General features: G+C 34.9%; 1 protein-coding gene across 1 annotated transcript in view; it reads left to right on the plus strand.

Moving 5' to 3' along the window:
• RYR3 (ryanodine receptor 3) overlaps positions 1–15650 on the plus strand; it is a 199670-nt gene that overhangs the window by 131577 nt on the left and 52443 nt on the right. The window contains exons 58-67 of the mRNA XM_071558067.1: positions 3931–4046; positions 4330–4397; positions 4986–5107; positions 7339–7388; positions 8096–8156; positions 9148–9386; positions 10247–10328; positions 12753–12883; positions 13726–14046; positions 15346–15586. Coding sequence (XP_071414168.1) covers positions 3931–4046; positions 4330–4397; positions 4986–5107; positions 7339–7388; positions 8096–8156; positions 9148–9386; positions 10247–10328; positions 12753–12883; positions 13726–14046; positions 15346–15586 — 1431 coding nt within the window. The remainder of the gene's footprint in view (positions 1–3930; positions 4047–4329; positions 4398–4985; positions 5108–7338; positions 7389–8095; positions 8157–9147; positions 9387–10246; positions 10329–12752; positions 12884–13725; positions 14047–15345; positions 15587–15650) is intronic.

Raw genomic sequence — 15650 nt, forward strand, 5'->3', positions numbered from 1 at the left:
TAGAATGTAGGTATGCCACCAGATACTTTTATATCCTCCATATCTGCTTTAGAGCCATTGAATAAGAAAAGCTGCTTTAGTTCCTGAAAATGAGTGATCTTTTGAAACACCAAAGAGATTGGTCAAATTTTGCAGCTGCATCTGCTTGCATCAGGAAGGCAATATTTTCAGTGCTAACTCACAGGACAAGCCAACTGGAAAAAGCATGGACAAAGTCTCTGTTGGTGTGACAGGGTTAGCAGCAATTGTCTTTATAAGGATGAGTTAAGATTCTAATCTTCTTAGTGTTTCCTTCAGATGAATATGTGCACATATCTATATATATATGTAACATCTTTTGAAGCACTCATTGCAATTATCACATTTCCAGAATGTCATTCTTAAAAACATTGAACTAAACATTAAAACATAGAAATAGTTTATAATTGGAAACATATAGGCGGAGCAGTATGTGTACTTTACATACACCATCTGCCTCTGTTTTGGGGATTTTTTTCTGTTCTTTCTTTGTTGAGAACACTTTTGAAGCACTTTGGGTGTTTGTGATATACGGATAAATCTCTCAGGCTTTACTCAAGTGCATTTTAGAAACAGTATGGTATTTTATAAAGGATCTTTAAATCTCTACAAGTTCCTTTGCTGCTGCTTTTGTTATTTCACAGACCTACCAATGTCTTTCAATATTTAGGAAAGTACATATAATCTCTTAGGAGCTGTGACTTCTTATGAACTCAAAACCAGAATATTACAGTGATGTCACTGAAAACACAGGTAAATCCTTACTCTCCTTTGCAAGAGTGAGGCATGCCTATCAAGCATACATAGCTGTTAATAAATACCAATTAATTTGATTACAAAGGAGATATATAAATTAATAGGAGTTCATAAAAATGTTTAAACTAGAACTTTTTTAATCAAGTTGGGTTTTTTTCGAAATGAAACTGTAAGTTGGGAGAATAGAGTCCTTCTAAGTTTGCCTAGATTGGAGTTGGAACCAATTCCTTAGTCTCTGGCTCTGTATCCCCAGACTATAATCATTCCTTTCCTCTTAACCATGTTCTAAAATGGTCAAGAACAACCATTTTATTGTAAAATATTGTTGTTGTTAAAATTTCTGCTTCATCAACCTTCTTCCATAGAATTACTTTTTTCCTGGAATTAATCTCAGAGCTGTTTTTCAACTGTTAGTCTAATCATCATTTATTCTCCCTAATTTGGTCCCACACCAGCGCCAAGAAATCTTAGGACGAATGATCATTTTTCCATACCACAGCAGTGAGTACAGCAACTTCCTGCTTTCTTGTTCCTTTCTTGCTTTTTCCTTCATGCCATAAACTGCCAGTTCCTCTCTTCTTCCCTACTTCTGGCAAACTGTTCAGCACACTGCCACTCTGTAGTCATAGAATCGTATAATCATAGAATTGATTGGGTTGGAAAAGACCTCCGAGATCATCAAGTCCAACCCTTGGTGCAACTCCAGTCCATTTACTAGATCATGGCACTCAGTGCCACGTCCAATCTCAGTTTAGAAACCTCCAGGGATGGTGAATCCACCACCTCTCTGTGCAGCCCATTCCAATGCCTGATTACTCTCTCTGTAAAGAATTTTTTTCTGATCTCCAACTTAAATTTCCCCTGGCAGAGCTTGAGCCTGTGCCCCCTTGTCCTATTGCTGAGTGCCTGGGAGAAGAAACCAACCCCCACCTGGCTATAACTTCCCTTCAGGTAGTTCTAGACAGTGCTGAGGTCACCTCTGAGCCTCCTCTTCTCCAGGCTAAACAACCCCAGCTCCCTCAGCCTCTCCCCATAGGGCTTGTGCTCCAGTCCCTTCATCAGCCTTGTTGCTCTTCTCTGAACCTGCTCCAGCACCTCAATGTCCTTCCTGAACTGAGGGACCCAGAACAGAACACAATACTCAAGGTGTGGCCTCACCAATGCAGAGTACAGTTGATGCATCCCCCTTTGCCCTGTTGTTTTCTCTAACTGATAAAGGCCCAGTCTTCCTATCTGCTACTACTGAGGAGTCTTTACAGAAGCACATGAAGTTACCAGAGATTTGCCTTAGTGTTACTGAGTTGTTTCCTCAGTTGGCAAAGCAGTTAAGATGTCCTGGATCTTACACACCATTTATCAACAGAAAATCTGAAGTACAGTTTATAGTCCTTTTAATGTTGGAATAAAGAGACTATGGAGAAGTTGAAGACTAAACAAATGTACAAGAAAACCTCAAGGAAACAGAGAGGAAAGAATTAACAGCTTTCAAAAGCAAGTATGTTGCAAAACAGAATAAATTAAAAAGTCTGTATAGTTATGTGACTTCAAAAGGGAAAAGAAAAAAAATATCCCTGTTCTTGTCCTGGATGCCAAGACAGTATGCATCACTAGCAGTTTTGTGGAATAAACTCTTAACAATTGATTGGAGAGTTTGGCTACCCTTTGGAGGAACTTTGATGGCCTGGAAAAATGGGCTGACAGAACTCTTGTGAGAATGAGCAAAGGTAAATGCATTGTCCTACACCTGGAATGGAATAACCCCAGGAATAGGAGATATGAGCGTGAGAGCATCTGTGCAGAAAAGCTCTCTGAACTGTGCAAGCTGAATGTGAATCAGGAATGTGTCCTTGTGATGACAAAGGCTGACTGCATACTAGACTTCATTAGTAAGTGTGGTCTGCAGGTTGGTGGAGGTGAGACTGTATCAGAAGTATGTTGTCCAGTTTTTGGCTCACCAAAGAAAGACATAGAGAAAAGAGTTGCTCAAGTGGTTGACCACCAAGATGGTTTGGGGATTGGCATGTATGTCATGCCAGGACAGACTGAAGAGAGACAAGGTTTTTTTTTTGTTTTTTTTTTTCAGTTTTACAATAGAAGGCTACAATGGGATTTACCACTGTCTTCAACTATTTAATGCAAGGGTATAGAGACACTGAGGTCAAACACTGTCTCCTCAAAAGTAACAAGTTGCTAGAAGGAAAATTCCACTTAGATATATGAAAATATTTTACCATTGTTTTTTCACAGTGAGGGTGGCCAAACATTATAGTAGGCTCTTCAGTGTCATGGAATTTTGGTTCTTGAAGCTACTCAGTACGTTGCTGGACAAGGTTCTGAGTAACCCGGTATTTTGCTTTGAGGTGGAACTTGGACTTTGAGGTTCCTTCCAACCTAAATTTTTCTGTGATCTTAAAGAATTTTAGAATTTCAGTCAGATAGGTTTAATTTGTAGACAAACTAAAATCTAGTATTTTATATCTAGACAGAGGCAATCATGAAAGCTTTGATTCTTTAATTCCTTGCATGCACCAGTCAGGATTTAGGTCATGAATTTATCTTAAAGAATAAATAATACATACCTCTATAGAAATTATTGTATACTGTTGAAATTTTTCAAATATTTTACTAGTATAGTAGTTAATTATTTACCTTGAAGTTTTCATTCAGTATCTGAAGTCATTTTGACTTAAGTCTTTCATAAAATTCAAGGACAAAACGAAGTCTAACAGTGAATAATCAAATGAAGGGCAGTACTTAGCCTGAGTTGTAAGGATCCAGCTGCTAATTTTCTAAATGTTTGGCACTTTAATGTGCCAGCAGTAGAAATTGAATGAGCAGTGCATTGCTTTGTTAGATTCAGATGTACCATGGCTTTGTTGTGCAGTGAGATAGCACTCTGAAGTTCTTATCCTAAAATATATGTATTATGGGTTCTTTAATCATAATCATTACACCTTTTAGTAAAATCACTTCGTGTTTCTCTATTTCTTGCTAAGTAGTTGATAACTAAGAGTTGGTATGGAAGATCGTTTTCTCCTTCTTATGAAAATTTACCATAATAAAAAGATAAATAAGGCATGGAATGCTTCATAATGTTGTCATCATTTGTATTACTGTCATCATCAATGCTATTTCTCTTAATGTGTTCTAAAACAGGGGCCTGAATGACATGGAGCTGGATGCTTCATCCATGGAAAAGAGATTTGCCTTTAAGTTTCTGAAGAAAATTTTAAAATATGTTGATTCTGCTCAAGAGTTTATTGCACATTTGGGTACGTTGCAGGTTTTATTCTGAAAATGATTAGAATTCTTGGTATTTAAATATTTGGAGTGATATGTTTACGTTTGTAGCAAATATTATTGCATTTAAGAAACTTAAATCCTGTCTTTTAATTTTCAGATTAAACTCTTGTACATTTGTAACTAGCTAAGACATCTCTGCTGTTTTATTTTTATTTCAGTGAAATTAATATGCAAGGTTATTTGAAAGAGCTATTGTATTATTTATTATTAGGTAGCTTCTTATTTGTGTTTGCTTTGATTGTATCTTTGCAGAAGCCATTGTAACCAGTGGGAAAACTGAAAAATCTCCACATGACCAAGAAATAAAATTCTTTGCTAAAGTGAGTGATTTAGTGTTTCAAGTAATGTTCGTATACATTCCATTATACAGAATACGGAAAATTGTAGTATTAGACTGCTTTTCATATAATAGAAATATATCTTTTCCTTTTTTCATGTTGAGTAATCAAATAGCTATCAATCATTTTGAAATATCTTGAAAAATATTTCAGTGTATTTACTGGATTCATATATTTCAAAATACTTCAATATATTTGCTTCTGTATGAGAAGGAACATAGAAATTAAGAAGTAATTTATTTTTTACATGAAATTAAATACTTTCACTGAATATATAAATTATTTCTGAATTTTTTTGCCACAAGGCATCACTGAAGGGTGTAGTATCATCTAATTAGCAGGAAGAAATATTCCTATGTGATATTAGATCCAAATTGGATATCTTTGTGGAACTTTTTATTATTTATGTAACTTATAAGAAAATTGTAGGACTTAAGGATTTAGTTTTCATGGGTTTGTGTCTGAAATGAGAGATTAAATTCTTTGAATGAACTTTGACCTATCAGAACATTGCTGCTATATTTACCATTGAGCTTTGTATAAAATACATTTTGTGTCTATATTTTTTAGGTTCTCTTACCATTAGTCGATCAGTACTTTACCAATCACTGCCTCTACTTCCTGTCTTCTCCATCAAAATCCCTCAGTAGCAGTGGATATGCATCAAATAAGGAAAAGGAAATGGTAGCAAGGTAAGTAGAAAATTAAGAAATACACAGGAGGGTTTTTTTTATACATAACTAAAGGTCTTTTCTTAGATTACAGAGAAAGTTCAAAAGCTCAGTTTGCTTAGCTGGAAAGTGAATATTTTATTCTGTATCAGAATGGCAGTGAATGAATATAATTCCTCATTTTAGTATTCTTTCAGAAACACATATCTATATATACACACATTCAATTAAAGAATTCATTATATGTGATAATTATATGTTTTACAATACGTAATTGTGACGATAACATAAAAATAATAATAAATTATTCTGTGAGCAGTGGAACTACTTAGTTTCTGATGCGTTTGTGTTTCAATGTTGGTTGCAGTTTCTGGTTGAAGCTTTTTCCACTGCAGGTCGTTTAAATGATCTCACATTATTTAAATTTATGTATAAGAAATGTTAAAAAGGACATGATGCAGCTTTTTAGAGGGATTTACAGATTCTCTGCAAAATTAGTTCTGCCTCTACATGAATATTGCTGGAATTTAATAATATTTAGATGTCCTCACTGTTTCAGGTTTGGTTGCTGTCAGCGATTTGATGCAAAATTATTCTAGAGAACTCAATTTAAAAGAGATATTTGCATTTTAATTTATAATGTTTTGCCCATATAAAAATATGAATCTAATTTTTCTGCAATTGACATTTAAAAATTAATATTTATTTGGGTTTAAACTATAATAATATTTTCATTGCCAGGTTTTTCTTCCACTTAAGGTGGGCTGCCAGTTCTCTTCCTTGGGAAATTTTGTATTGTAATATTTCAAACTTCTTTGCTCTCAAGCTTTCCTACTTTAACTGTCAGTTTCTCAGATTTCTTTTGCTTTCCTTAACTACATTGACCAGAGTGAACTCCTTTTCTCAATGGAAAGTAGACATCAAATTTGAAAGTAAAAGTTACTGATATGTTGCTGCATAAGATCAGGCCCAGAACTCAACTCTCTAGATTCCAGTCTTCAGGTTATCTTTCAACATATTTTTGCACTTCTCTAAATTATTATTACCCTTTTGATTCCACCTGCTGTGTGGGTGGTAGCTCTTATATAGCAGTTGCTCTCAAGTGTGAGTGTTAAGTTCCTAACATTCTGCATTACTGAGCCTTCAGATACATTATATACAAATGTGCCAGTTAGTCCTTGGGAGTCTGGGAAAGTCAGCTCAGGCTCAGGAGGATGGCAGAGTCATTTAATTCCATTTCAGTTCCCTGCTTCCTCTGAGTGTTCCTGTTGCTCCCCTGCAGTCAGTCAGGTCAGCATAGTGACACTAGAAGGATGTGCACTAGGGCTGTACAAAGTGGCTTTACAAAGGCACCTGAAGAAGGGAGATGTCTAGCATCCATATCTGCTAGTTCAATTTCAGAAATATAATACTTTGTGCGTTCTTCATTGAGAAAAGTGACTATCTGCTATTTTCATCTTATAGAAAGCGTAGTATTTCCTTACTATTGTGAAGATAACAGTAACAATCTGTGGTTAGTAAGAGACCATACCAGTTCCTAAGGTATATGCTTCATTTTGTTATGTCCTAATTCCATTTGTAAAATATAGCACAAATCTTATACAAGTCTGCCTAGGTGTCTTTGTTAAAGTAGCCCCTTTATCTTTAGAGAGTTGCTGATTTATTCTCTTTATCCTAATATTTTGACAGATAGGTTAGACAAGCAAGTTTCTGATATATTTGACAGAAGCTCTTCTAGACAGTATATATTTCAGGATTCGTCTTATCACCATCAGAGACAGTAAACACTGATTTATTTCTTTATTTACAAAGAACAGCTTCACAATTTATTTTAAGCAGTGAGTTTTAAGACTCATTTCCATTCAATGCCAAGTAAAACACTAAAATATTTCTCATTTTTTTCTTGTTCTTACAAAAAAATTTCTTATTCAGAAATATTAGCCATAAGGAATTACTCAGCTATATGGTATGCAAATGTTGGAAACCACTGTAATTAAAAGAAAGTTTCATATTTCAAGTCATCTCTGAAGTAGTGAAGCTTAGAAAATGAGAGACCTCAGAAGTTTCAGAATGTTACTCTGCTTAATGCAGTTGGACTGTTATCATCATGTGTCACTCAAAGTATGCTTTCCAGGATATTCCTATGTTGTGATTTCTTTTTCATATTCCTGATACTCATTACCTCATATTCAAAATAAATCTTTAACCTTGGTCTTGTCCTGTCTTGCTCTTTTTGTTCTTTTCTACTTTAGCCTGTTCTGCAAACTAGCTGCTCTAGTTAGACATAGGATCTCACTTTTCGGTAAGTTGTTAAGAAGGATCTTTATAAGGTTAAAAATATAAAGAATGTGTAATCATTGTTTCTGTCTTACCTGAAGCTTTTCACAAATATAGGCAAAATTCTATAAAATGGTGCATAAAGTTCTAGTGCAATTAGTGAGTGCACTGAACTTGGCTATGAAGCTAACACTTAGTAAAATATGTAAAGTGTTGAAGCAGCAAGAAACAGCAGGTTCTAGTATTTTCAGACTCCTTTAAAAATCTCAATACCTTGCACTTAGTTTAGTTTTCAAAAGTAATCTTGGACTAATTTTTTTTTTAATTCTGTCATCCATCTGTTGAAACCAATAGATTAAATTCTCAATAAGAAAAGGGGATGCAGGGAAAAATAACATTAGATAATAATATATCCTTCAAAGGCATTAATAAGAAAATTGTAAAAGTAACAGAAGTAGTACAAGATACAAAGTTCAGAATGTTGCAGGGTTAAGTGATGAAAATGAGCCTTAATTAGACATTCGTTATTCTTTTTAGTTCTTGTATGGAATTTGTTTTAAGAAATTGAAAGTGAGTTTAGAACCAGATTTAACTCTCCCTCAGGCGACCTAAGATAGGAGACTTATTACTGTCTTGTTTAAACTGTGCATCTCCAGTAATGACAATTTTGATCATTAGTGTATGCTGTGTTGTCTATACTATTGTGTTCTCATGGTATCTCTTTCTAACCAGGCAGTGATTCTGCTACAATGGTGAACTGCTTGCACATCTTAGCCCAGTCTCTTGACACGCGGTGAGTTTGCAACTTTGTACCAAATATAGACTACTAAGGTGTTGTAGTGCTTTTCAGAAACAGTTGGATGTTTCTGTATTTTTTTTGTTCCCTATTTCTAATAAAGTTTGTTAGCAGCATCAGTAATTCAGATATTTTCCTTCATACTAGCAGATTTTGTCTGAAGTGTTTCGTGTGTATTTTTCTGTTCAATGTCTGTCATTAAAACATTGAAAACTATTATCACCCTTTTGAAGGACATTTGAAGACTTTATTGAGAGATATTAATGACACAACCTTTGGAACTGCAAGTATTGATACCTGCAAATATTGAGACAGTCTAGTGCATAGTGGAAAATTTGTCATTAGAAGTATGCAGAGTGTATTGATATATGGGCATAGTTACATTTGCTACTTTTACTGTTTATCATTGAAATGATAATGTAGATTAAAACAGAGGCCAGAATAGTTTTCTAATTTGAGCTGGTTTCTGGTCTGGTTTTGTTATAGCAGCCTGAAAATGAACAACACTGGAAGCTTCATAAAGGACTTGGATAAGAGTGCAAAAAAAATTAAAGAATAGGACTGTGATGCTGGTTTTGTAGTTGTATTTTCTAGATTTAGGATGCTTTAAAGTATTCTGACTTGCAAACTTATTTACTGTGGCTCCCATAAAAATCTAGGGATTAAGAGTTGGGGGTTTTGAGTACATTTTGTGGAGGAGCTTTCTCACCATATTTACTAAGAAGACACTATCTCTTTTGAAAGCAGATCACATAAACTGGAAAGGTAACACTATGGAGTCAAGGTCTTTGTTATTATTTTGTATTAAATACTCAAAGCTAATTGTTACTCATATCACTATGCAAATGTAAGTGCCCCTTTTCTGTTCATAATGTAAAGGCCATTGATACCTGTGTCTTCAAAGACTGATGGAATGTAACTAACATACATATAGCTCTATACAACTACTGAAGTTCAATGCAATATTTTATTCCTCATCATTTTACAGAACTGTTATGAAGTCAGGATCTGAGCTTGTTAAAGCAGGATTGCGTGCCTTTTTTGAAAATGCTGCTGAAGACTTGGAAAAAACTTCAGAAAATCTTAAACTTGGGAAATTTACTCATTCACGAACACAAATCAAGGGTGTTTCACAAAATATCAATTATACTACTGTAGCATTGTTACCAGTCTTAACATCAATTTTTGAACATATTTCTCAACATCAATTTGGAATCGATTTACTTTGTAAGTGTTTTATTTTATTTTTGAAGTTTATTGTGTTATAATGGTACTAACACTTTTAATAACGCTCACTGAATTTAAAGAATGAAATTCTGTTTTCAGGAACATGCACATTTCTAGCAATAAATCTGAAATTATCTACATAATACCTTATTTCTAGTACATGTTTAAAAATAATACTAAATAAGTTTCAAGTTAATTATGTACAATATTTCTCCAACCACTGAGAGAGAAATTAAAATATCCCCTTAAATGTTGTCTAATCAATTGTGTGGATGAGACTAGTTTTCCATAGAAAATTCTTATTTCATTAGATCAAAGGAGACAACTCGCTATTAATTCCCTGTGGTTTTTTCCTTTCTTGTGAAAACCACTGTAGGTCTTTGAATATAGATTTCCCCCTATTTTTAGCATTGTTTAATTTAAAAATACTAAAATGACTCCTTGAGATTCAGCAATATGGTAAATGGTCTTATTATGTTCTAATGTCTCTAATTATGTTCCAAATTTTTTTATACATTTGGGTCATAATTAAAAGATGGGTAGTCATGAAAATACTTCTTTAAAAATATGGTGAACCTTTAGATCATGTACCTAAAGGTTAGACACACAGAGTGATGTGGTTTAGCTTAAAATTGTACTCCAAGTTAAATAACCTGCAATTGTCTTATTAGCAAGTAGGTGACAAACCAGGTATTAGAGAAATTGAAGATAAATAATACCATGTGCAGTATTGACAGCCAGAATGTTCAGGGATAAGTTTTAGACACTGTTTAAGAGATCACATAAAGTAGATCTTTGATATTTAAAAAGTAATCTTTGGCTGAATAAATACTGATAATATACTTCTTATTTTCCTCTAGTGGGTGATGTACAAGTTTCATGTTACAGAATTCTTTGTAGCCTCTATTCTCTTGGAACTGGAAAGAACATCTATGTTGAAAGGTATTACAAATAACACTCAGCATGTAAAATTTTCTCTTTCTTAGGAGTCTGTTGCTTAGGTAACAAAATAGCTTGGATGAAAGGTGAATTTGAAACAGTGAGAGATGTTTAAAATACACTTTATTGTGAAAGTAGTTGCCTATACTTTAGCATTCAGTTCCACAAAAAAAAAAAAATCAAAACTAAATGAAAGCAAATAACTCCTTCTGCTATGGCAGTGTATCTGCAGGGAGCTTATTTTGCCGATGGGAAAAGCTAAATTTTTCTATTGGTTGCCATTATTGTTCCCAAAATTTGTCTACTGCATGGCTGCATGTTGCTGTGGTAGGTAGGCTGAGTACTCAGTAAGCTGCATCTATTTCACACCTAAGTCTATACAGAGTTCTCTAAAGTTGTCCTGAGCATAAAATCCTAAATATATGTTTTCTGACAACATTTAACTTGAAGAAGGAAATCACTAGTTATTTGCATTTAAAAAAGAGTAGGGTTTACACTTCCTTCAAGTATGTAGTAGCTGTGCTATCTTCCAAGACCTGGATTTTGGACCCTCTTCCATTAAAAATGGATCAAATTCATATCTGCCAGTTCAGAAAAGAGAACCCTGTGGTAAGACAGGCACTACGGTAAGAATAACCCATCCTTATGCTTGTGAAAGTTGTAGGTTAGACAATTTTTATGACCATTCTTGGGATGAAAAGTTTAAGATCCACAGAGAGAGACAGACACTAAACTGGAGGTAATGCAAGTCTGTCATCTGGTTAGGGGAGGTTTTGCCTAGTATGAGGAATGCTGGTCTCCAATTCCTTCCTTCCAAGATTTATTCAGAATTCTTGCATGCCAAATGCAAGAGCAGTCTGGTAGATGGATCTTTCCTCTCACTCCACCATGCATGCACATATGTGCACAAGCTCATTCTTGTGTACATCCTCATTCAGGCATTTATACATTCTTCACTAAATCACAAAGCTGTACTCTTTTCTCTTTATGGGCTTGAAAATATTAAATACTCCTTTACACAGGTCTGACAGGAAAAATAGGAAGTGCTTGACTCCTTATCTAACCAGCAGTCAGGGTTTTCTCACAGGAAATAAAACATGGTTTTGTTTGAGCTGCCTTTCAATAAGAGCTCATAGCATAGGCGGCCACTTCATTGGCAAAAGCTATAAGCACTGAACAGTAACCTTAAAAATGGATGCAAGCAGCATCACCTTTGCTTACTGTAGTTGTCTTAGACTGGAAGAGTGATCAGATTAGATATATCCAAGGAATTGAATGAGTCTCCTAAGGCTGTTTGAGAGATTTTCAACTGTGGATTTCATTTAGTTTGTTTTTAACGAGTCTCAAGCTCTTAAATTACAGTTGTAGACAGACAGCAGAGTCTAGGTAGGAGGTAGGATTTCAAACATACTGCTCAGTGTTTCAGCAAAACTTACAAGTGAGTGATTGAGCTGACTTGAACAATTATTCAAGTGAATGCTCAGATTCAGGATCAATGTGCAGCTTTTTCTCCTAGTAAATTTTGGAAGGGACATTAAGAAGTTTCAAGTTTCATTGTAGAATGTGTCACTCCTCATAGATAACTATCAGTTTTCATGGTTGAAATAGTTCACCTAATTCTGCAAGACTCCTGGCTATTGGGGCTCAGGACTAATACTTAGTTGGCTTGCTGATGCTGCTCTATGGGAACAAACTTTCATTGTCAAGAGTTCTATCCTTTGTACAAAGACTGTTTAGCTTCTTTAGGATGTTTGACATGTTTCTCTGTGGACTTTTTAAAATGTCTCTATGGTTCATAAATGTTGAGAACTAGATGCAAAATGCAGTAACTCTTGATTGCTTTGAGCCCTAATGCTCTCCCCCATTCACCTCCTGTGGTGAGTTGGAGAGGAGAAATGGAAGCACAAAAGGTAAAGATCACAGGTTGAGATAAGAACAATTTACTGAAAAGAGCAAAGAGATAAGGCAATGAACAGTAAGAGCAACAATACAAACGAGAGAGTGTACAAGAAAGAGGTGAACGATTCACGTGTGATTGCTCAGCACCACATTGCATGATGGTGAAGAGACCCCCTCCTCTGTCCCCTGGCAATGATGTGAGTTGCTACAGAATAACCTCCAGACCCTGGTCATGCCCCCTTCCGGCTACTGCAAAAATTAATTCTGTCCTGGCTGGAACCAGGACTGATGGAGGTGGAGGTTTTTTTCTATGTTTCTTATAGAACTGTGATTTCCAGTATTCTTTTTCATGTGAGAAATGAAATTTTTCAAAGTTGTCAAATAGTTCCTACTGTATGAAAAAGATAAAATGAATCATCAATAAACATTAATGATTTTTTATTGTTATTATTATTGTGCATGCTAGACATTGATAGTTTAGTGAAAGACTTTTCCTCTCAGTTGGCTTTCAATGTCTCTCTTATACAGGCAGCGTCCTGCCCTTGGTGAGTGTTTAGCATCCCTTGCTGCAGCCATTCCAGTAGCATTCCTTGAACCTTCTCTCAACCATTACAACCCGCTGTCTGTTTTCAACACAAAAAGTGCCAGAGAAAGAGCAAGTAAGTGCTGTTCTTCACCAAAGAAATAATAATAAAAAAACCCTGTTTACTCTTCTCCAACTAAGAGGCTGAGTGATTTCCAGCCTTGCCTGTTCTGTGACTGTATTGAAATGAGCATGAGTCCTTCTACATTGAGTTTCTTCACTTGATTCCTTCATAAGTTTTTTTCCATATAAAAGCAGTTATGGAAAAGCTTCCACTAGCCCTTCTTCCCTGTTAGCTCTGCTTTATAGAAACAACACTGGTGGAAGAAGAGTTTTGCTTGAGTGACTGGCATTTGTTGATGGGTTGTTAATTGCTGAATAAGCATCCTTCAGTTTCTAATAGAAGCAACTGACAACTGGAATTCTTTCCCAGCATTTTTGTTGGGAGATAAATGTGCAGAGTTCATGAACTTGGCGCAGTTTAATTTTGGCCCTTCCCATAATTTTAGGTTGTTTGTTTCCTTTTCCCTGAGGTGGATTTAATTTTTGGCAAATCAGCATAAAATTTGTGAATGATTATGGAAACTGGCCAGAGTTTATCCAGTCTTACTATAAGCTTTCTGTTCAGCACTTCTACATAGCTGGACTGCTCAGCAGATAATTGCAGGACACCTTATGGTAAAGCCATAGATTCATGGCGGATATTGTTTACAGCATTGCTATGTGCACATCATCAGAAAGACATAATTTATGAAAGGATATACCCATGCATACCCTAAAGTCTTATTGCAGATACATCTGCCCAAGATGGAGAAGGAAAAAACTTGAGTGACAATGTTATTTGTATTTAGGGTTTAAAAATAGATGTTCTCTTTTATTTTGCTAATTAGTATTTTGTTTTTCTACCCTTACTTGCAGTTTTAGGTATGCCTGATACAGTAGAAGAGATGTGTCCAGAGATCCCTCAGCTGGATGGACTAATAAAGGAAATTAATGATTTAGCAGAGTCTGGAGCAAGGTATACTGAAATGCCTCATGTCATTGAGGTTATCTTACCCATGCTATGCAACTATTTATCCTACTGGTGGGAAAGAGGGTCTGAGAGTGTTCCTCAAAGTGCTGGGCCTTGCTGTACAATGATAACGTCTGAGCATCTGAGCATCGTTCTTGGGAATATTCTGAAAATCATTAACAACAATCTGGGAATAGATGAAGCATCTTGGATGAAAAGAATTGCAGGTACTGTAAACATTTTTTGAAGAGTAATTGTACTAATTATATTTAATTGCTATACTTTACCTTTCCCAGTGATATAATAGCGATAAATTGTAAAACCATCACGATAGAAAGATAAATAAAAGATAAGTAACAACAAAATAAATATTTTTATTTTTTATTGTTCATATTATGCATGCTGCTGTGTAGCATCACTGTAAGGAGAGAGCTTTTTATGCACCATTTTGAAAATTTTACCTTCTCTAATCACTGTATAAGAGCCTTAGTATTTAATTTGGAGTTGTGATTTCTGCTGATTTTCAAGACACCTAAGAACTGATTTTTACAGTAGAAGATGTTAAGTCCTGTGAATTCTCTTAATGAAACACCAGGACAAAATGCAGAGAAAGTGTAATGGTGAAATAATCTCAGGAGTAACCTAAGTTCAAAATTAGTTTGTTTGCCTGAATAAATGTGTGATCTACTAAATGACCTGAAAGTTTTATCAAAATGACCTATAAGATTTAGTATCTAGCTAGTGAAAGAAATTTACTGTATCCAAATTTTATCACTCATAGTAAACAGTGTAAAAATACAATATGCAATAATGTGATTTAAGAAAATTTATGTAAAAGTAATAATTTACTGCTAAATTTGAATGCTCAGTACCCATTGATATGGGGGTTTTGGTATTATTTTAAATACTGGAAGGTCTTTAATAATATGAAGAATTCCATTAACATTTAGTAAGAAGTTTCCTGCTTATTTGTAGAGACCACTTCTTGCAGTTTTGTAGTGGCTGTTCTTCTATATAAGGAGATATGGTGAAGACCATGCAAGAATTTTTGATACAGGTAGTCTGCATTTTTGTGCTGTACTTGTGCAAAACCGACCTATGACCTTAAATTACTCATTCATTCTTTCCACTTTAACTTGCCCAAGGCACAAGAGGTAAAGGAATTCTTCCAGAACACTGTTTTCTATGGTTTTCTGACACTGGGTACCAAATCACCCCCCACAACCCAAACAAAAAGAAAGTATTTTTGTGAGGACTTTTTGTCTCAACCTCTACTTTGCTTAGATCCTTAGTTAGAGACATGTGACTTGCAAAGACCATGACATTTTAATTTACATAAGACTGAAATATTTATCCAAATCCACATATTGTTTTTACAAAGCCACAATCATAGTTTTATTAATAATTTTATGATGCAGAGATATGAAGCCCTATAACCTTTTTCTAGAACTTCAGAGTTCATATTAATATGGTGTAAAACACCAATTGTGCATTTATCAAAATGTTATCTTTATTTTCACATATAGTTTATGCTCAACCCATCATCAGCAAAGCCAGACCTGATCTGCTCAGATCTCACTTTATTCCAACACTGGATAAATTGAAGAAGAAAGCTATAAAGACAGTGATGGAAGAGGAGCAACTGAAAGCAGATAGCAAAACTGACACCCAAGAAGCTGAGCTACTCATTCTCGATGAATTTGCTGTACTTTGTAGAGACCTTTACGCCTTCTATCCAATGTTGATACGTTATGTAGACAACAACAGGTAAAAAAACCCTAATAATTAAACTTATATGTACAAGTTAATGTATCAGAGTCTATGACTAGAA

This window comes from Pithys albifrons, chromosome 6 (assembly GCF_047495875.1).
Source record: "Pithys albifrons albifrons isolate INPA30051 chromosome 6, PitAlb_v1, whole genome shotgun sequence".
Lineage (NCBI taxonomy): Eukaryota > Metazoa > Chordata > Aves > Passeriformes > Thamnophilidae > Pithys > Pithys albifrons.